This window comes from Marmota flaviventris, chromosome X (genome assembly GCF_047511675.1).
Source record: "Marmota flaviventris isolate mMarFla1 chromosome X, mMarFla1.hap1, whole genome shotgun sequence".
NCBI classification, from domain to species: Eukaryota; Metazoa; Chordata; class Mammalia; order Rodentia; family Sciuridae; genus Marmota; species Marmota flaviventris.
The window spans coordinates 56,462,171-56,484,644 of record NC_092518.1 but is presented as its reverse complement, the minus strand read 5'-3'; the positions used below and the strand labels follow the sequence as shown (position 1 = coordinate 56,484,644).

Sequence of the window (22,474 nt, the reverse complement as noted above, 5' to 3'; positions counted from 1 at the left end):
TTTCCTTTTGCAGTGTTGGGGATTGAATCCAAAGCCTCACACATTCTAGACAAAGGCTCTACCACTGAGCTGCATCCCCAGCCCAATGAATTCCTTAAGAATAGTTGGGGTATGTTCCCCTTCTCTGCTTCTTGTCCCCTGCATGTGGCCATATGCTGGGATCCCATTAGGTGTCCAGTAAAGACTTATTGATCGGTGTTCAACCAAGGAAAGTTTAGGCCCTGACTTTCTGTCTAGCAAGGGAACTGAAGCTGAGGTGAAGAGCAGAAGGTAAGGGACCAGTTTCTGCTGACTTTGCTTATTTATTTATTTAATTTTTTTAATATTTATTTTTTAGTTTTCGGTGGACACAACATCTTTATTTTATTTGTATGTGGTGCTAAGGATCGAACCCAGTGCCCCGTGCATGCCAGGCGAGCGCGCTACCGCATGAGCCACATCCCCAGCCCTTTATTTTTTTTAATATTTATTTTTTAGTTGTAGTTGGACACAATACCTTTATTTATTTATTTTTATGTGGTGCTGAGGATGGAACTCAGGGCCCTGCACTTGCTAGGCAAGCGCTCTACTGCTGAGCCACAACCCCAGCCCCTGACTTCGCTTTTCTTCACTGCCATTCAGGTCACAGGATTAGTAGGGTCTTCAGGAAAGCCCTCCATGGTAGAGACCTTGAAAAAAGACTGATCCCTCAGTTAAGGGTTGACATTCTCTGTTTACCTAAATGATTGCCAAGATTTGTTGCTTGCACATGATACTTTGCAGTTCAACTGCTTTGGCCCTAAGAATAGAAGACACTTTCTGAGGAGGTTTTAGGGTTCTGGGATGTGATTACAAATACTTTGGTCTGTCCTCAGCCACTCAGTACATGGACAATAGGCAGGTAGTCAAAAGCACCCTGATACTGTGATATGGGTGGGAAGCACTGTTATCCCCCACCTTGACCTTAGGTGCCATCACTCATGTCTTTTTCCTCCCATTGTCATTTAGTTTTAGAGGCTGGCAAGTGGAAGGGATGATACCCAGCATAGGAACTTGGCAACTTGCTCACACAATGGGTGAATCTACCTAAGGCCTGGAGGTGGGAAAAGGCTAAGGGATGTTGAGGAACCCAGGTCCAGCTCAGTCTCCCAGATAGGCCAGGCCTGGGCACATGACTGATAATGATGCCTCCCTCCTTGTGGGACAGGGCAATAACCCCAAGCAATATGATCTATCACTCCAAACCCATTGGGAACTCAGGGAATCAATCTTGTTTAATGATTGTGTGTGGGAGGAGGTGGGGCTGGTTAATGTTTTTCTGGTTCCTCTTGGGCCGTGGGCCATTTCTGGCTCTGGCCCTGGACTCATTGTCCCTCCCCCTGGGCTGGGCTGACAGTGCCTAGTGGTATAGGGCAGACACGCCTGCAGACATTCCCTGAGAAAGGGCGGCAGCAGCCAGGTGTGGCAGTGTCGGGGAGGTGAGCAGGCTGGGGACTGAGGGAGGTGGTCCTGGGACTGAGGGCTGGTGTGGCAGCTGTGGGGGCAGAAGTGGGGCTGGGGAGACACCTGGATCTTGCCTTCTCTGAACCTCAGCACTCAGCCACTTAGGTCCCTTCTATGCTTTCCTCTGAGCTGAGCTGAGCTGAGGTTCCTCCTGCCAGGTGCCAGGCTTGCTTAGCTTCTCTCTGCAGCTTCCAACTCTTATCCTCTTTCAAGGCTGAAAGTTGCTTTTCCTCTCACCCTTTTTTTTTCTCTGACAAATATTCTTCTCACCCCCATAGGGTCAGATTCCCAGGAAGACAGACTAGAGTAACACAAGGTAGCCAAGTTTGTTCCTCTGTGACATTTTCTCCCACGCAGGGACAGGGTTCAGTGGGACAATTGGGCAATGCCAGATGCTGTTTTCCTTCCCAGAATACCAGGCAAACCAGGCATGCTCCCAACACAGGGGTGAAGGTGAATGAATAAATGTACTGAGTGGGCCACAGAGGGCCAGTCAAAGGGGCTGAGGATTTGAGAGCATGTGTTTCCATTTTCTTAAGGGAGGCAGGCAGACTCAAGCTGAGCCTGGGGTAACTGATGGTTTGGGGATCTATAGGAGGGATGGCTCTCTAACTGTTTAAAAGTTGTTCCAGCTGTTGGGAATGGCATAGCCGAATGCATGGGCTTAAAAAATGAGATGGAGAGAGGAGAATTTAGACAAGAGAAGTTTTAATGGACTGAAGTGTAGATGAAGATGCAGCATAGCAATATGGAAAGGGCCCAGGCTTGGGTGAGGGACTAATAGGATTTCCAATGAGTTCCAGCTCTTGTTTACCAGCTGTGTGATAAGTTATTTCACTTCTTTGAGTTGCCTTTACCTTATCTGTGGATTGAAGACAACAGCTCATGGCTCACAGGGTTGTTGTAAGAATGAGAGTTCATGATCATACAGTTTCTAACACATAGTAGGTATTCCATAAATGGTGGCTGTTATAATAAGCTCAAATAGAGAGCAACAGGAAGTGGGGGGGTGATGAAGGAGTAATTGGGGATAGTTCAAACAGTGATAAAGGAGTTAACATTAGTAGAAGTTTTATGAAAAGACCACAGCAGGGAAAGGGAAAGGGAAAAATGTAATGAACCAGACTGGATATGACCAAGACTGGCCACAGCATATTGTATGGCATGGTGGAAAGCTATGTCCCATGACTAAAATTCTGTAGAACCACAGGGTGGAGGCAGGGAAGATAAGCATGGAAAGAGAAAGAGCTGGAGGAGTTTGGCCTTAACCCTGTCAAACTAATGAAGGCAGCCAGAAATTCAGAGGGAAATCTCAAGGCAAGTCCCATGTCCCCTTGTGACCACAGGCTGCCTGTAAAATGGGGGAGGGAGCATGGATTCTGAGAATGAATGTAAGCCCATCCAGCCCAGCTCAACTCCTCTTCCCCAACCCTCCAAATCACAAGCATTTCCCTGTAGTTGGAAGAAAGAGGTGGGGGCCAAGAAACAGACACAGACTTAACGAATGTGTTGTGTGCATGTGTGTGCACATGCGTGCACATGCCAGAATGCACAGGAAGGAGTAGAGTTTTTTGAGATGTAAGCCTGGTTGCAGTTAGAATCCAAACTCCCTAAAAGAGTCACCAATAGCAGTGCTGTGTACAAAGGCTATGAGGTCAAAGAAAAATAAATTTTGGAACTTGATTCTACCACTTGGCAGCAGTGCAATTGCCATTGAGGCAAGTTACTCTGAGTGTCAACTTCCTGGTCTGAAAAATGGGGATAATATTACAGGCTTGTTGTAAGGACTAAGCACAATCTCCTGATTTGGGGCTGTTCCTGAGTTCTGGGGCAAACCTGAAGCCTGACAAGGCCCCAAAAGCCCTTCTTAATTAAACATGGGAGCAAAACACGCCTGGAGCAGAGTATATCAATACCTGGACTTTAACCCAAAGTTGGGAAAACAGTTTGGATTTCAAAATCAGGTCACTCCCCTAGATGTTTTTTAAATGCAACCCTTGAGTATTGATGTTGACATAAGGATCAGTTCACTTTCCAACTGGGAAAGCAAAAATTGAAATCCCAGTGCCCACACAAGGGTTCTTAGGGGCCCTGAAGGGAGTTACTGGCTATGTCACAGAGAGTTTAAGATGATAAGAGGCAGAAAACTATAAGAACCTAGAAACTCAAGGGTGGCCAGGATGTCTGTGGGGCACCTCTGAGGGGCAGAGAGACGAGAACAGCTAAGATTCACTTTGGAGTTGGAGAAAACAGCCCAGGAAAGGTAAGCAAGAGGAAAAAATACCAAAATTGGGAGGCAATGGGAAATTCCAAGAAGAAAGGAGAAAAAAAAAGTGGTGTCAATTGATAGGAAAGAAGAAGTAAAAGGAGAATGAAAAGACAGGCCAGTTTTGAATACCCCTGTTCCTTAAAAAAAAAAAAAAGAAAAGAAAAGAAAAGAAATACATGGAGAGCTGGGGATTTATCAGTAGTAGAGCACTTGCCTAGCATACAAAAGGTCCTGGGTTCAAGCCTCAGTACAAAAAAAAAAAAAAAACTTAAAAATTAATACCCATGGAGCCAGGCACAGAGGCGCATGCTTATAATCCCAGCTACTTGAGAGGCTGCGCAGGAGGATTACATGTTTGAGGTTTGCCTTAGCAATTTAGCAAGACCCTGTCTCAAAATTAAAAAAGGGCTGGGGAAGTAGCTTAGTGATAGAGTGCTCTGGGTTCACTCTTCAGTACTGGGGGAAAAGTACCCACAGACCTCTATTGGGGAGACTGAGGCAGAAGGATTGTAAGTTTGAGACCAGCCCAGACAACTTAGAGAGACCCTGTCTCAAAATAAAAAGTAAGGGCTGGGGTTGCAGCTCAGTGGTACAGCACTTGCCTAGTATATATGAGGCACTGGGTTCGCTTCTCAGCACCACATATAAAATAAAATAAAGGTCCACTGACAACTAAATAATTGTGTTTTTTTTTAAATAAAAAGCAAAAGGGCTAAAAGTATAGCTCCATTGTAAGAGTGGCCCTGGGTACAATTCCCAGTACCAAAAAATAGACACACACACACACACACACACACACACACCTCCATGGAAAGAAAGTTGTAAATCTATCCAAGTCAGTGGAGTTTATGGAAAAGAATATGGGTTTGGAGTCATTTTGACCTGGCTCAAATCCCAGCTCTGTCACTTGCTTACTGCATGACCTCTAGGCAAGTCCCTTCACTTTTCTTTGCCTCAGTTTCTTCCTCTGTGACAGAGGATAAAAGCAATATCCTACCTTAGGGTGTTGTTCTGAGAATTACATGAAAGAGTATAGTGCATGGTCCTGGCATATAACAGGTGCTCAGTAAATGGTTATTCTTAACAATTCTCCTTCACCACCTGTATTAAGAATCCATACGTTTTCAATCCTCAGCACCACATAAAAATAAGTAAATAAATAAAATAAAGTTATCGTGTTCACCTACAACTAAAAAAAAGAATTGAAAGGGCTGGGGATGTGGCTCAAGTGGTAGCATGCTCGCCTGGCATACGCGGGGCACTGGATTCGATCCTCAGCACCACATAAAATAAAGATGTTGTGTCCACCGAAAACTGAAAAATAAATATTTTTAAAAGAATTTTAAAAAAAAGAATCCATATGTTAAAAAAAAAAAAGCTGGGTGTGGTGGCAAACACCTGTAATTCCAGCAGCTCTGGAGGCTTGAGGCAGCAGGATCCCAAGTTCAAATCCAGCCTCAGCACTCAGCAATTTAGTGAAGCCCTAAGCAATTTAGTGAAACTGTTTCAAAATAAAAAGGACTGGGGATGTGGCTCAGTAGCAAAGTACTCCTGGGTTCAACCTCCTGTTCTAAAAAAAAAAAAAGAAGAAGGAAAAAAAAAGAAAAAGGAAAAGAAAGTAAAGAAAAAAAAGAATCCATATAGGCCACACATCTGTAATTCCAGATGAGGCAGGAGGATAGCAATTGGAGAATAGCCTAGACAGCTTAGCAAGACCCTGTCTCAAAAAATAAAAAGGGCTGAGGATGTATTTTTTTAAAGAGAGAGTGAGAATTTTTTAATATTTATTTTTTTTAAGTTTTTTTTCGGCGGACACAACATCTTTGTTTGTATGTGGTGCTGAGGATCGAACCAGGGCCGCACTCAAGCCGCTTGAGCCATATCCCCAGCCCTGAGGGTGTATCAGTGGTAGAGAGCCTCTGGGTTCAATACTGCCCACCCCCCCCCCAAAAAAAAAATCTAATATATCTCACTGCCTGAAGCATTTTTTTTAAGTTAACTGAGGTAACTTCTGCAGCAGCTTTGCCTCCAGAATCCCAGACTTGGGAGAAAGGACACCCTTGCCCATGCATCCCCAAACTGGTTTAGACACTGAGCACAAATTCACCAAGGCTTTATTTTTTCAGCTAAATGAAGAAACGTTGTTGTTCAGAGAAAGACCATATGTCCTGTGGACTTTGCCTTCTTCCCCCAGTTTCATAGATCCCATTCCCCAACTTTTCCAGTTGCTGTTACCCTGCCCTTTCCCTCTATGACAGAGAGGACCACCCAGAAGTGAATAGAGGGCTTCTTCCACTGCCACTATTCCTGCTGTGGAGCCTGCATTAGAGGCAGGAAATGCCCTGCATTTCCTCTGGTCTAGGCCTGCAAATATTCCTCACATTCATTCCCCTGCTTCTAGCACAATCTCCTTGCAACATAATGGCAGAAGCAGTGGGAGGTGGGGAGAGGCCTTCTTTGCCTGCCTAAGGGATGGAGGAGAATTTCCTCTCCAGAGCAACTGGCAAGATCCTGAAAGGGAGGTTACAATTCACACTTGACTTTGGGGGCAGGGCAGCAACGGAGCTGGAGCTGTCTAAGTCAACAACAACATCTGGGAGGAAAAGGAGAAATCTTGGTTTGGCAGACCAATTAGCCCCCCAAGACGACATTGTTTTCTCTTCCTGAGAAACCCATCAGATCACCAACTGTGAAACCTGACCTGGGCTAAGAACTTTGTAGGTCATTTCATTGAGCCTTGCTGGATATTAACCCCATTAATAGATGAGCAAGCAAGCTCTGATAAATTCAGTAGCTAGCTCAAGGTCATATTAGGAGAAGACCCAAGATTCAAATCTAAAGCTCTGAATCTTGCCTATTCCATCTCCTAGCTTGCTGTTTGCTTGGAGACCTTTTGCTTTCTTTTCCTGGCTTGTCCTTGCCATGTGCCCACCTGCCCAGCTCCTCTAGGGATTCCCTTTTCCGCAACTCAAGGAGGGATAGGAGGAGGGATAGTGAAGTTTGCTCCACGATACTTGAGTTGGAATGTGCTTACAGATGGAAGGCTTCCATGTTTTTTTTTGTTTTCAGGTGCCTTTTTTTCCCCCCAGGTGACATTAGATGTTGCTTTCTTTTCCTCTTTTTCTTTTTTTGTACCAAGGATTGAATCCAGGGGTGCTTAACCACTGAGCCACATTCAAGCCCTTTTTAAAATATATATATATATATATATATATTTTTTTTTTTTTAAATTCTGAGACAGGGTCTTTCTAAGTTTCTTAGGGCCTCACTTAGTTGCTGAGGCTGGCCTGGAACTTGTGGTTTTCCTACCTCGGCCTCCCTAGTGTCTAGGATTACCGGCATACACTAACAAGCCCTACTTTTCTTCTTTTAAATGGCTAGTTTTTTTTTTTTTTTTTTTTTTTTTTTTGCACCATCTGCAAAAGCATTAGGAGTCTATTGTGGAAAAATATACACCTCTGCTTTTTCATCCTACCCTCCCACTTCTTAGGTGTCTGAACTTGAGTGAGTTATTTAACTGAGTTTTAGCTTCCTCATCAGGAAAATGGGTTAACAGGCTTGCTAAATGGTTCGAAAGAAAGAACGTGTGGGAAAATGCTTAGCACAGTTCCCGACAAGATAGACTCCTCCCTTTACTTCCTTCTAGCTCACCCATACCCTGCAGGGGATCTAAGCCTAGGAAAAATCCTGTGACCCTATGTTTCTGATAGACCATGGGGGAGGGCCCAGAGCATCTTGGTCCCCTGGGATCACCTTGTACATGCACCTGTCTGTGTTCCATCTCCCCACCATGGCCATTCTTCTGGTGGGGCCATGGGGCGGGTGCGGCGATGGACCGGGCGGGCACAGAACAGGTGGGTGCAGGCTGGGTGTCCGGCGCTGGGACACAAGTGCTCTGTGTGTAGGGTGGGCGGAAGTCAGAACGTTTGATCTGAATTCTAAAGGGCGTTGTTCAGAGCCCCACAAAGGTCCCATTGTGCAGACACTGGGTATAAAGCAGCATATGACTCCCCAGCACCGGGCAGCGATGAATTGGGACGCAGGCGCGGACCCAGGGACCACTCCCCCTACACAGACATGAGACCATAGGGGACCTGTCTGGGTGGCCTCAGGGATAGGCGCTCCCCAAGGTAATGGCTTTGTTGGTTTTGCCCCAGGTTGGGAGTTAAGGAGCTGGGGGATGGGGAGCCAGAGGGGATGGCTGATAGCAGAACAAAATGGGCCTGATGAAGAAAGGGACTAGAGATGAAAGAATGTTGGATAAATGTGAAGAGGGGGGGATGGGGCTTAGGGAAGTCAAGTCAAGTGAGTGAGGAGGAGGAGATGCTGGCATGGGAGATGAGGTGAAGCGGAAAGCTGTGAAAGTCTTTCCTTTCCTGCCACTGGCTCTTGGAAGAGGTGGGGGTGGTCGCCCAGTTTCCTGCCCCAGTTTTCTGACAGTTTGTTTCACTCACACCTCATGTTTTGCAGGTGTGAATGAGGCAGGATGAACTGGACAGGTTTGTACACGTTGCTCAGTGGTGTGAACCGGCATTCCACTGCCATTGGCCGAGTATGGCTGTCGGTCATCTTCATCTTCAGAATCATGGTGCTGGTGGTAGCTGCAGAGAGTGTGTGGGGTGATGAGAAGTCTTCCTTCATCTGCAACACCCTTCAGCCTGGCTGCAACAGCGTCTGCTACGACCACTTTTTCCCCATTTCCCACGTGCGTCTGTGGTCCCTGCAGCTCATCTTAGTTTCCACCCCAGCTCTCCTTGTGGCCATGCACGTGGCTCATCAGCAGCACATAGAGAAGAAAATGTTGCGACTTGAGGGCCACGGGGACCCCCTACACCTGGAAGAGGTGAAGAGGCACAAGGTTCACATCTCAGGGACACTGTGGTGGACCTATGTCATCAGTGTGGTGTTCCGGCTGCTGTTTGAGGCCGTCTTTATGTATGTATTCTATCTGCTCTACCCCGGCTATGCCATGGTGCGGCTGGTCAAGTGTGAGGCCTACCCTTGCCCCAACACAGTGGATTGCTTCGTGTCCCGCCCCACTGAGAAAACCGTCTTCACTGTCTTCATGCTAGCTGCCTCTGGCATCTGCATCATCCTCAACGTGGCGGAGGTGGTGTACCTCATCATCCGGGCCTGTGCCCGCCGAGCCCAGCGCCGCTCCAATCCACCTTCCCGTAAGGGCTCAGGTTTTGGCCACCGCCTCTCACCTGAATATAAGCAGAATGAGATCAACAAGCTGCTGAGCGAGCAGGATGGCACTCTGAAAGACATACTGCGCCGCAGCCCTGGCACTGGGGCCGGGCTAGCTGAGAAGAGTGACCGCTGCTCGGCCTGCTGATGCCACATACCAGGCAACCTCCCATCCTGTTCCCCATCCTTCCCTGGGCCTGCCCCTCCTTCTCCCCTGCCAGTGCACAGGCCTCTGCCTGCTAGGGATTACTCCATCCAAACCTTCCTTCCCTCCCTACTGCCCTTCCTCCCAGGGCCTTCTGTCTGGAGAGCTGGAGGAGTGGGGAGAATGAGGCCACCACTATGCCAGTGCTCAAGGTTACCAGGGGTGTGGGTAGCTCTTGTTGCCTGTACCTTTCCCCTCTTCCCTCTCTCTCTTCCTGGGATCACTGGGGACAAGAGATGGGATGCTCTGACAGTATCTCCAATTCTGAAACTAATCTTAACCCTGTGCTGTCAGATCCCCTATTTCTGGAGTCACATCAATGGGGAGGGATGTGGGCAAGCAGAGTGGAGGAGGGGTGCTGTGGATATGTGGGTGGAGAAGGGAGGGTAGCAAGCACGAGTAAAGGAGGAACAGTGCTTGCCAGCTGGCCACAAAAAGGAGACATGTCTGGGGGTAATGGAGTTAGGAAGGGAGAAGCAGGCAGATAAGTTGCAGTGGGAGTCAGTCAGGGCTGCCCGTGTCTCCAGTCCCCAAGGCCTCTCTCTGCCTGAAATGTTACACATTAAACAGGATTTTACAGTAAATGAAGAAGTGGCTTGTGTGTTTGTTGAAGTTCTTTCTTCCATAACCTCTGACCTCCCCCTGGATGAGCTGGCCTTGGCTGGCTTTTTGCTGATCAAGAAAGGAAAGGTCAAAAGAAAGAGTGATTTGAAGCTGTAAATGAGGAACTACCACCGTGCTCCTGGCCCCAGCAAAGCCAGATCCTGAGCCATTCTTTCCTGCTTTTTGTTGTTCTTGTTGGTTTTTCTTTCTTCCTTCTTTCCTTCCTTCCTTCCTTTCTTATTGTTTTCTTGGTGGTTGTTGTTTTCATTTTTAACAACTTTATTGGGGTCTAATTCACATACCTCTTTCCTGTGATTTTAAAAAATTAAAACGACACTTCCCTCTGGAAACACAGGAAATGATAGAGAAATTGAGTGAATGAGACGGAAAGGCACAGAGACAGAGACACTCTGAAACAGAGGCACGCAGTCCCTGGGTATCTTGCCGAGGTCCCTTCCCCTACACTCCTGGGAAAGCTGTCCCCTTACTCCCTATAAATTTAGCATTCCTTGCAAACCAGTGCCCCACAATCTGCTGATCAGGTATACAATGACTCTGGCCCCTTTCCTCTGGATATAGCCCTTAATTTCATCCTCCTCCTCAGTTTCCTTCTCCCAACTGATTTCTGAATTGACCACCCCTCTGCTATCCCAGAGATGCCTCCACCATAGTTCACACATACCATAGAGGCAGTCTCCTCACAAGCATCACCCCTCCCCCTGTCAGCTGCAGTAGGAAAAGCCCCAGTCTGGGACTCAACAAAGTCAGGTTCAAGTTCTCCTCATGTCACTTACTAGCAAAACAGTCCCTTCCCCAAGCCTGTTTCTTTGTGAGCAAACAAAGTTTTATCCTAGCACATCTCTAAGCTCTCTTTGACACTCTGTGCTTCTGGGGTTCCTAAAAGACTTCCACAGTCTCACAGTGCTTTCCCCATCTCAGAGTCACTGTCTTCACAAGTGGACCCTCAGAGTAAAATTTCCCCCACAGCAAGTTTCACTCCTCACTTTTGCTACCTCCTTGCTAGAGAAAGTATTTGCCACTCCCTCTCTGAATATGTGGACTCCACATGGGAAGTATATCAGAAAAGTAGAGAAAAATCAGGGTGATCTCATTAGAATTGTTCTCCCTCTCAAAATAATTCTTCCCCTTCAGAGAGAAAGCATGGAAGGTTTACTCCTTGGAGGAGATTTGTCCTTTAGAAAAGAGAGTGTAGGTATTTTTTTTCCCCACCACACTTAGCAACCCCTGAGAGAGAGCTTCTCCTCTCTTAAAAGAAAAACACTTCTTGCCTGCAAGAAATTTCATTTCTCCTTAGGAATTGACATTGCACCCTGTCAGAAGAGAGGTCCCCACTCATGGTGACCGAGACTCCTTTTCTTATGGAAAGACATCTTCATTCACAATGCAATTCAGCAAACACAGAGCATTTCCTCTCTGCCCAAAAGGCCATCAAGAGAATGATTTTCTCTTTAAAATCCCATCCTGGTCCAAGAGGGAACCTCGAGCCCTCCTGACAATGAGAAATGTGAAACCCCTTATCACCTCAGAAATCTACCTTGTCTTCAAAAGATTCTATCAACTCTCGTAGGAAAAAGGTTCCAATTCCAGAACAGGCTTTCCTCTCCAGGGGGCAGTGGTGGGACAATAAAGCTATTGGGTTGGTTGTTAACAGCCTGAGGGAGAACATGTGATTCTTTTATCCTCTGCACCAGGTGGGAGCAGCATTCCTTAGGGAATGTCTGAATGCAAGGTTTCATGGAAATAGGGGTGAAGGGCAGGCGGACCCAGGACTGACTTTTTTTTGGTGAGGTTGGGGGAAGGGTTGCCAGGGATTGGATCCAGAAGTGCTCTACCACTGAGCCACATCTGAAACCTTTTATTTTATTTTTCATTTTGAGACAGACTCTCGCTAAGTTTCCCAGGCTGACCTCAAACTTGTGATCCTCCTGCTTCAGCCTCCCAGATAGCTGGAATTACCAGCATGTGCCACCATGCTCAGCCATGGACTGACCTGTCACAAGAGTATAAGGAAGAGACGCTGAAGCAAGTGGGGCTAGGGTGGAGAAGAAGGCATTGGAATTAGGAGACCTGGCTTTCCATTGATAAGCTCTATCCCCTCAGACACATTTACTCACTTGATCCAAGGCTCAGTTTCTTCATCTGCAATATAGAATTAATAATAACAGCAACAGAGAATCAAACAAGATGTATTTCAAAGCTGGTTATAACTATAAAGTAAGGTAAGATACTCTTATAAGCACTGAGACCATGGCCTTGAGGCATAACTAGAACTCTCTATGAGCCAGAAAAGAGCAAGGCTGGTTCAACTAGGCTGAAACTAGTGCAAAGAACTTGGCAATAATAGGATTGGCTCTGTTAGGAAGCAGATAGAAGTCCAAACATCAAAGTCCAAGAGATGTTGCAAACTTGAACATGACACATCGAAGGGTCAATATTCAAGGGGTCTGATCTGGGAACCAAAAAGGCCTAAGAACAAGAGGTTCTTGCAGTCTCTCATGGTTGTGGTGTTTTTAGGAACATCTACAGCAATTTAGAGGTGTTTGTGTAAAAACATCAGGAGCAGGGAGAAAAGAGAGTCAGCTTGTGGATGAAGAGGCTGACTGAACTAGGAGAGTAGTCAAGGCCCCAGCTGAGTTGAGATTTCAGAGCAAGCTGCAGTATCCATAGAGAATTGGCATGGCAACCACAAACTGGTTCAGATGCTCAATCAGATAGCTTGGTTGTACACAGTGGGGGATAGAGAGGAATGCTCACTCCTTTTACTGATTCCACAATACTAAAATGCCAGACCTGACCTGTGATAGAAAAGGAACTCTACAATTCTACCAAGCCAGGTTCCCTTCAATTCCCAGATGAGGCCAGGCCCAACCTACAGGGACAGGTGAAGAAAGGATGGAGATATTCCAGGGAAGGAAAATAAAACAGGCAGAAAATACACAGACATCTTATAGGGTGTGGTAAGTCTTCAGAGTTAGACAAATAATCTGCTGTGGAAGCTATATAGAATGGAATGGCTAGAGGGGGGGAAAAAAACTGTGAGCAGATTGTGATGCACTTTGTGTGTCACTACAAAGGGTGAAGACTTTCCATAGGTAGTGGGAAAACATTAAGCATGTTGAGGAGAGGAATCACACTTTCAGACTTGTGCATTTGGAAGTGCACTCTGACAGCCACATGGAGAATTAGATTGGGGATTAGGAAGACCAGAGGCAGAATGGCCAGTTAAGGAGCTGCTGTGATAGCCCAAGTGAGTCCTATGGGACTAGGACAGTGGCAGAGGAATAATAAGAAACAGCTGGAACAGCCATTTTGGATGGAGAATATACAAGAGCATGTGGTAACTGGGTGTGGTGGGGAGGGAGGAGCCAAAGATCATTTGGAGGTTTCTTTCCTTCCTCTCCCTTAACTAGAAAAAACCTAATCAATCAACATTAAGCTCAAATGTCATATCCTCTGTGAAGTTTCTAACTCTCTTCTCTCCACCCTCATGTTCTGACCAAGTCCCCCAGAACGAGTCTTCCCCTCCACTCTGAATTCTCACAGTACATCATGGCAGTGTATGTCTAAGAGAGTGCTTATCATACTGTGTGGTAATAACTTGCATATGCTTAACACATATCATGGGCTTCATAGCCTGCATTATTAATGGCAGCCAAGAAGAGGGTATAGGCACATGCAAAGGCTCAGAGTCTTGAAAGAAAAGAGTGTATTGACTAGAGAAAAGAAAGCATGGGATGGCAGGGAGTGGTAGTAAGAGATGAAGCTGGTGCCTTCAATAGCAAAGGAGGTTGGAACCAATAAATCATGGGTCTCATACAAGTACATAGAAGTTTGTTCAGGTGTTTGAACTCGAATATCATGTGTAGGGATGCTTCTGACTTAAAAGTTAGGCCCCTACTATCTAGGAAAGACATTCTATACTCATGATTATAGACTTAGATTGAAGATATTGAGGAGTTTCAGGTCAGGGCAGACATTTGTACAAACACATGCATTAAAGTTGAGGGTGAACTACGGAAGAAAAGCAGAATGATTTGACAGCAGACTACAAGGAGAAAGGAGAATTGACCAACTGTTCTACATTTCAACTGAAACCCTGTGCAAATTCAATGTAGTTTAGTTATTAAGAAAATGGTCTTAAAAAAAAAAAGAGCATGGTCTATGCCGGGCAGAGCTGCATATGCCTGTAATCCTATTAACTTGGGAGTCTAAGGCAGGAGGATCACAAGTTTGGGACCAGCCTCAGCAACTTAGTGAGGTCCTGTCTCAAAAATAAATAAATAAGAGGCTGGGGTAGAGCACTTGCCTAGCATGTGTGAGGCACTGGGTTCGATCCTCAGCACCACATATAAATAAATAAAATAAAGGTATTATGTCCATCTACAAATGAAAATTTAAAATGAATAAATTAGAATAAATAAAATTTTAAAAATGTTTCTTAGTTTTAGGTGGACACAATATCTTCATTTTACATTTATGTGGTGCTGAGGATCAAACCCAGTGCCTTCTGCATGCTAGGTGAGCACTCTACCACTGAGCCACAACCCCAGCCCAGAATTTTAAAAAATTAAAAAGTATTTAAAATTTTAAAAAGCTGTAAAATAAATAAATAAATAAATAAAAGGGTTGGGGGCTTAGCTCATTGGTAAAGTGCACACACACACACACACACACACACTATATGTATATATATATATATATATATATATATATATATATATATATACACACACACACACACACATACATACATACATACATACATATGAGCATGGTCTACTTCTTACGTATATAACTTTGGCCATGCAACTTGACCACTCTATGCTTCAATTTCCTCATCTATAAAGCAGAGATAATAATAAATAATAGTACTTGTGTCACATGGCTATAGTGAGGATTAAATGTTCTAATTATGTATAAAGCCCTTAGAACAGAACCTGGTATATAGTAAGCTCTATACAAGTGTATGCTGTTTTTCTTTTTTTTTCTTTATTCTTTTTTGTACTGGGGATCAAACCCAGAGGTGCTTTACTACTGAGCTACATCCCCAGTCCTTTTTATTTTTAATTTTGAGAAAGGGTCTCCCTAAATTGTTGAAGCTGTTCTTGAAAATAGGATCACATGAGGAGATGAATCACACTTTCAGACTTGTGCGTTTAGAAGTGCACTCTGACAGCCACGTGGAGAGTAGATTGGGATTAGAAAGACCAGAGGCAGAATGGCCTCAGCCTCCCTAAATTTCTGGGATTACAGGCATGTGCCAGGGCTTCTGGATTTTATTTTATTTTTTAAAGTTTTTGTGGTGTTGGGGATTCAACCTGAGGCCTTTTATGTGCTAGGTAAACACTCTAACACTTAGCTACACTCACAGCCCAACAAATGAATATTTGCTCTTTCATATCCACATTCTCATTTCACCATCTTGGCCATTCCTCCAGCTAGTCACCTACTCTCTCAAATGCTGAGCTAAACTCTTTCTCAGATAGTCATTGTGCTTTCTTTTTTATTCTTTTCTTTTTCTTTCTTTCTTTTTTTTTTCTTTTTTTTTTTTTTTTGGTACTGGGGATTGAACTCAGGGGCACTTAATCACTGGGCCACATCCCCAGCCCCACTTTGTATTTTATTTAAAGACAAGGTCTCACTGAGTTGTTTAGTGCCTCCCTTTTGCTGAGGCTGGCTCGAACTTGTCTCAGCCTCCCAAGCTGCTGGGACTATAGGTGTGCGCCACCATGCCCAGCTTCATTGTGCTTTCTTGACTATCTAGTTTTGGGTTGCTGTGTATGTTTAAACACATACACAGCAACCTAAAACTAGACAGTCAAGAAACATACACAGCAACCTAAAACTAGACAGTCAAGAAAGCACAATGTCGGGCTGGGGATGTGGCTCAAGCGGTAGCACGCTCGCCTGGCATGCGTGCGGCCTGGGTTTGATCCTCAGCACCACATACAAACAAAAGATGTTGTGTCCACCGAAAACTAAAAAAAAAAAAAATATATTTTAAAAAAATCTTTAAAAAAGAAAGCACAATGTCAAAAAACCAACTCTGTATTTATATTTGCTGCACATGTAGCAGTACATATGACCACATTGGCATATATGTGAGGGAGTGCCTTAATTCTCTTTTTTTTTTTGGAGGGGTATCAGTGATTTAACCCATGGGCACTCTGCCCATGAGCCAATCCCCAGCCCTTTTTTTGTATTTTATTTAGAGACAGGTTCTCACTGAGTTGCTTAGCGCCTCATTGTTGCTGAAGCTGGCTTTGAACTCTCAATCTTCCTGTCTCAGCCTCCCAAGCCACTGGGATTACTGGCATGTGCCACCACAACTGGCTTCATTCTTAACGTAATTTTTTTTTTGTACCAAGAATTAAACCCAGGGGTGCTTAACCACCAAGCCATATCCCCAGCCATATGTATATTTTAGTTGTAGATGGACACAATACCTTTATTTTATTTATTTATTTTTATGTGGTGCTGAGGATTGAACCCAGTGTCTCACATGTGATAGGCAAGCACTCTACCACTGAGCCACACCCAGCCCCTCTTAATGTAATTTTAATGAAAACGATGTATCCTAATAATAATATAGTCTGAAACTTTATTACTAGACTTAGAAATTACTTAGGTTGAAGAGAGTGGAAGAGTGGTCACTAGAGACAGGGAAGGGGAGGGATGAGAGGGTGGTTAGAAGTTAGATAACAGGTTCCAAAATACAGTTAGATAGGAGAAATTAATTCTGATGCTCTATAGCAGAGCAGGGTAACTCTATTCTACAACAATTTCTTATATATTTAAAAAATAGCTAGAAAACAAGAGTTCAAAGTTTTTCTAACATATAGAAATGATAAATGTTTGAAGAGATGGAAATGCTAATTACCTTGATTTGACTGGGATTACATGTGTGTACTTGTATTGAATTATCACATTGTACACCATAAATATGTACAAATATTACTTGTCATTTCAAAAAAATTTAAAAAGGGAAAAAGAAAAAGAAATGACTTAGGTGGATGAAAGGAAAGAAGACTTTTATGGAGCACCCTGTATGTGCCAGATTTGGTGCTAAATTAAGCACTGATATACATAATCTTAGTATGGGCAAGATAGCTATTATTATCCTAATACGTGTAGTTGAGGAAATGGGGGCTCAGAGAGTTTAAATAATACATCCAAAGATTGCACAGTTTAAAACTACAGAGCTAGAATTAAAACCTAGACCTATCCTAATTCCAAATTTGTGCTATATCTTCTATAATAAACACTCTATGCTGCTTTTGGACACATTTCATGGGGTTGGTGATGAAGTGGGGGTGGGGAGCTCAGTATATGAAAATATTCCTATATACTAATCTGCTGGAAAGCAAAATGCACATAAGGTTAAAAGATGTCAAAGTTAAAGAAAGAGCTGCCTGGGCTCAGACAGGGAAGGGCAGTCTGAGGGAGAGAGCCTCTCCAGGGATCTCTGCCCCAAGCAAGTTCCAGAAATTGTCCTTCCTCTGGGTTAATACAATCTGGAGCCTAGACACATTTATTCGGAGCCCCTACCTAAGCCTAGGGGTTCTGAGCATACACTTTGTTTTCTAGCTCTAGCCCCTTTCTGTTTCCTCTCAAGCTTTTTTTCAAGGGACAAAGACTTTAGTTCCTCAATTTGATATAAATGTCTTGAAATACAGATACCTGAGAGAATGAACTTCAATGAAAATTTATTCACATTAAAATGTAATCAATTAACCTGACAGACAAGTGAGCTCTGGTAATTCTCCTCAAAATCCGTTCCCCTTCCTTTCCTTTTTCTATTTTTGCCATAATCTCCTAACCAATAATGTAGGCAATGAGAGTCAATGCTTATTAAAGCACTCACTCCATGCCAGGCACTGTGCTAAATGTTATGTTCTTTAATCCTCACCATTCATTGAAGAAGTACCATATTGTCCTCATTTTAGATGAGGAAACTGAGACACATATATATAGATTAGGTAACTTGCCCAGGCCACATAGCTAGGAAAGAAGGGGCTGAGCCATAGAAGTGGAACTAGTCTGCTGGGTGCCAAAGGATAAGTGCTAACCACTTCTGTACCATGCTTCCTCCCTGTAACTGGCCTCCTGGGTTTCTTCAGTGCCCAGTCCTCCTATATCTCACCCAGATTTACTAAAGTCACCTTAAAACATGAAGCATATGCTAACAATTCTTTGTGAAAGTCCTTTAATGTTTTCCCACTGCTTTTAGGATAAAGTATGACAGGAATACTTTCCAGGATAAGATATGATCGCTCCAGCTTGCTGGAACTGAGGGGTTATTTGGTGTCTTAGCTTTTTTGCCACTGTGATCAAAAGACCTGCCACGAGCAATTTTAGAGGAGCAAAGGTTTATTTGGGGGTCACAGTTTTATTTATTTATTTATTTATTTATTTATTTTTTATTTTTTAATATTTATTTTTTAGGTGTAATTGGACACCATGCCTTTATTTTATTTATTTGTTTTTATGTGGTGCTGAGGATCGAACCCAGGGCCTCGCATGTGTTAGGTGAGCACTCTACCTCTGAGCCACAACCCCAGCCCTTGAGGCTCACAGTTTTAGAGGGCTCAGGCCATAGATGACTGACTCTGTTGCTCTGGGTCCAAGACATCATGTACATCATGGGGGAAGGTGAGGCAGAACCTCATGGTGAAAGGGCATAGCAGAGGAAAGCAACTCAGACATGACAACAAGGAAGCAGAGGGAAAATAAGCTCTGTTCACCAGTGACAAAATATATACCTCAAAGCTACTCCCCCAGTGACCTACCTCCTCAAGCCATCCCCTATCTGCCTACAGCTAGTCTATTCATGTGGATTGATGCACTGGTTAGGTTAAAGCTCTCATAACCCAATCATTTTATCTCTAAAGTTTTTTTTTTCATTTTATTTTAATTAATTAATGTGTTGATGCCAGGGATTGACCCCAAGGGCACTTAACCACTGAGCCACATCCCCAGCCCTTTTTATTTTTTATTTTGAGACAGGTTCTTGCTAAGTTGCATAGTGCCTCACTAAGTTGCTGAGGCTGTCTTTGAATTTGTGATCCTCCTGCATCAGCCTCCCCAATCACTGGGAATATAGGTGTGTGCCACCACACCCAGCTACACCTCTAAATTTTCTTGCATTGTCTCTCTCATTAGCTTTTTGAGGATGCCTCATATCTAAGCCATAACATGTGAGATGCTAAACACTCATTGCTAAAACTGGGTAAGTTCTGGGTAAACCCTAATGACTGGTCACCTTAGCAGGCAAGATGGCGTTCAATGCTTTTTAAAACTTAATATCATCTATTTTCCCAAACAATACCCACAACCAGTACACCCTCTCCTCACTCCTCTGCTGCCCAATCACTCTTTCCTTTAGACCTTCTGTGTTGTGTTATGCCTCTCTGCCTTCGTTCACACTGACCTCTGCACCTCCACTGCCTGGCAAACTATTGCCAACTCCTCATGAAAACCCACCTCCCATGTCACTGCTGTGGTTTCTAGGTTTTCTGGGAGACAATGAGAAACAATTAACATTCTGCCCTGGCTATTTTATTGACATGTGAGTCTTTCCAGAGTCAGAACATGGATGAGGTAAATGAGACACCTAGAGTATAAAATTGAAGGATTTATTTGCTCTTGAGGTCATATGAAAGCCAGCTCTGAACTTATGTAACACTGAGAGTAAATGCCTTTTTTTGGCAGCAGGGATTAAGCTCAGGGGCATTTAACCACTGAGCCACATCCCCATCTCTTTTTATTTTTTATTTTGAGACAGGGCGTCACTAAGTTGTTGAAGATGGCTTTGAACTTGTGGTCCTCCTGTCTCAGCCTCCCAAGTCACTGGGATTACAGGTGTGGGTCACCATGTCAGGTTAACTGCCTTCTTTTTACACCCATAGGTACCTTGGTTGCCTCACCCTAGTCCTATCCCTAGTCTTTCCTATCAGAGCCTACCTCAAGGGACTGGGGTTGTGGCTCAGTGGTAGAGCACACATCTAGTGCGTGTGAGGCACTGGGTTCAATCCTCAGTACCACATATGAATAAATAAAAAATAAAGGTATTGTGTCCACCTACAACTAAAAAACATATTTTAAAAAAAGAGCCTACCCCAAACCTGCTGCAGTGGCACATAACTGTAATCCCAGTGGCTTGGGAGGCTGAGGCAGAAGGATTGCAAATTCAAAGCCAGCCTCAGCAACTCAGCGAGGCCCTAAGCAACTTTGTGAGATCTGTCCCAAAATAAAAAAAATAAAAAGGGGCTGGAGATGTGGCTCAGAGGTTAAGCACCCCTGGATTCCATCTCTGGTACAAAAAGGAAAATAAAAGAACCTAAACCAAGCTCTTATTTATCATTTATCTATCCATAGTGACTAGCACAAGGCTGGGCACAGAGTTGAAATTTAGTTGAACAAATAACATTAGGTTCTTTTCTGTTCCAACAGTGGAAGGAAGCAAAAAAAAGAGGATAGCTTTGAGTCCTGTTGTTGGTGTAGGAGAAAGGAAATTTAACAGATTTTATGGTAGAGTGCATGCTTAGAGTTTGCAAGATTAAGGGTTTAATCCCAAGCAAAACACATCACACACACACACACACACACACACACACACACACACACACACTTAATAGACTTCACCTTGGCCTGTGAGGACAGATTTCATCTCATGATTATACCTTTGACATCTTGCAGATTTGGGTCTTCTTCCTACTGTTCTAGTCTCTCTTTCAGTTCCTTCTCTGATTAACCGTAAATATTCCCCATAGTACCATTTTTTGGTGCTCTTTTCTCTTCACTCTCCTCAAGTGACCTTATTTACTACTAGAACTTCAGTTAGAAGTTCTTTGCAGATGACCTAGCAGCCTGATGCATGCTAAGGTATACCTAGCTATTTCTGTCGTCTACACCTACAACTAAGCTATATCCTCGATCTTCCATTATTTGCTCTTTCATATTACATACATTAACTATATCCTGAGCCCTGAAAATGACTCTAAACTGACACCTCATCTCTCTTCTAAGCCTTCATACCCAAACTTCTTTTTTTTTTGAGGTACTGAAAATGGAACCCAGGGCCTGTGCATTCTAGGTAAGCACTGTACCTCTGAGCCACATACCAAGTCCTTTTTTAAATTTTTTTTAGAACAATTATTTTAGTTATTTTTATGTGGTGCTAAGGATGGAGCCTAGTGCCTCACACATGCTAGGCAAGTGGTCTCTGCCACTGAGCTCCAGCTCCAGCCCATATGAACCCATTTTTTAGGAGAAGCTTAAAAAGTTAGGCTTTCCCATTTCCATGGCAGAGCTATGACTAGAAGCTCATATTTGAGTGGTCTTTCTGCTCTGTCATGTTGCATGGCCCACTAATTGGGTGTTATTTTTTTTCATACTGGAGATTCAACCCAGGGGCAATTTACTGCTGAGCTACATCCCCAGTCCTTTTATTATATTTTATTTTTTTTTTTTAATTTTGAGGCAGGTTCTCATTAAGTTGCTTAGGGCCTTGCTAAGGCTGAGTTGAACTTATGTTCCTCCTATCTCAGCCTCCCAAGCTGCTGGAATTACAGGTGTGCACCACTGTGCCTGGCAGAACCCCAACATTATTACCAACCTCCTTTTACCCGCAACAACAAATACAAATAACAAAGGAAAAAAAAAAAAACCTGCCCCGTTTTCCCATTTTGATTAAGGGTATCTCATTCTCCCTGTCTTCAAGGCTAGAAATCTGGGCTTCATACTCAATTCTTCCCTCTCTGCCAAGGCTCACTCCCTAGCATTCATCAAATCATGTAAGTTTTACTTTCAAAATGTCTGAAAAAAGGCTTAAAATCTAAAATTTACTTTGAATCCACCTCTTCCCTATCCCCACAGTTCCTATAGAGGCCCCCAGGATCTTAGCCACACTCTTTCTACCTTTCTGTAAGCCTTCAGGCCTGCCCCCTCCATTCTTCCTATTGTTCTAGGTATCTTCTTCCTGAAGGAACAGGTCTGAACCTACCATTTCCTGGTGGGAAAATCTCAACCTTGTACTTCCCACCTTACAGCTGTGGTCTCCCAATTCCTCCTACCTTTTCTTTGAGTTCCAGATCAAATGCTACCTCCCTCAATGAACCTCACTGTAAAATTGAAATCAGTTCCTGGTCCTCTGCTCTCCCATAAAAATTTTTCCTTCATTTAGAGCTGGGCTTGTGGCTTAGTGGTAGAGCACTTACCTTGCATGTGTGAGACACTGGGTTCAATCCTCAGCACTACATAAAAACAGATAAAACAAAATAAAGACATTGTGTCCATCTACAACTAAATTTAAAAAAAAATTAAAAAGCATTTCCTTCATTTGTCTATGTTATGACTGTACTTGTCAGTCTCTCCTCTAGCCTCGAAACCTACTTGGCACAAGAAACTAGTCTAATTAATCTTGGGTCTTTTCTGAAGCCTGTAATATAGGTTTTTAAACCTAGGCAATACTTAATAGATGGCTATTGAACACATTTTTTTCTTAAGTATTTGGAAACTTTTTGTTACTAGGGATTAAACCAGGGGTGATCTACCACTGAGCTATACCCTCAATCTATTTTTTAATGGTTTTTTTTAGTTGTCCATGGATCTTTATTTTATTTTTATGTGGTGCTGAGAATCGAACCCCAGTGCCTCACATATGCTAGGCAACTGCTCTACCACTAAGCCACAACCCCAGCACC

General features: G+C 43.7%; 1 protein-coding gene and 1 long non-coding RNA gene across 3 annotated transcripts in view; one reads left to right on the top strand and one right to left on the bottom strand.

Moving 5' to 3' along the window:
- The window catches only part of LOC139703090 (uncharacterized), a 639,290-nt gene that overhangs the window by 13,869 nt on the left and 602,947 nt on the right, over positions 1-22,474 (bottom strand). The gene's annotated exons all lie outside the window — the stretch shown is intronic.
- Gjb1 (gap junction protein beta 1) lies at positions 1,374-9,730 on the top strand. Of its 2 annotated transcripts, none has more exons than XM_027935874.2 (2): positions 1,374-1,457; positions 8,222-9,730. In XM_027935874.2, the coding sequence occupies exon 2, from the start codon at positions 8,238-8,240 to the stop codon at positions 9,087-9,089; it is 852 nt and encodes a 283-aa protein (XP_027791675.1). In that variant the 5' UTR covers positions 1,374-1,457; positions 8,222-8,237; the 3' UTR covers positions 9,090-9,730. The 2 variants fall into 2 exon arrangements, with proteins under 2 accessions (XP_027791675.1, XP_071462947.1); XM_071606846.1 differs by lacking the exon at positions 1,374-1,457 and adding an exon at positions 3,542-3,745.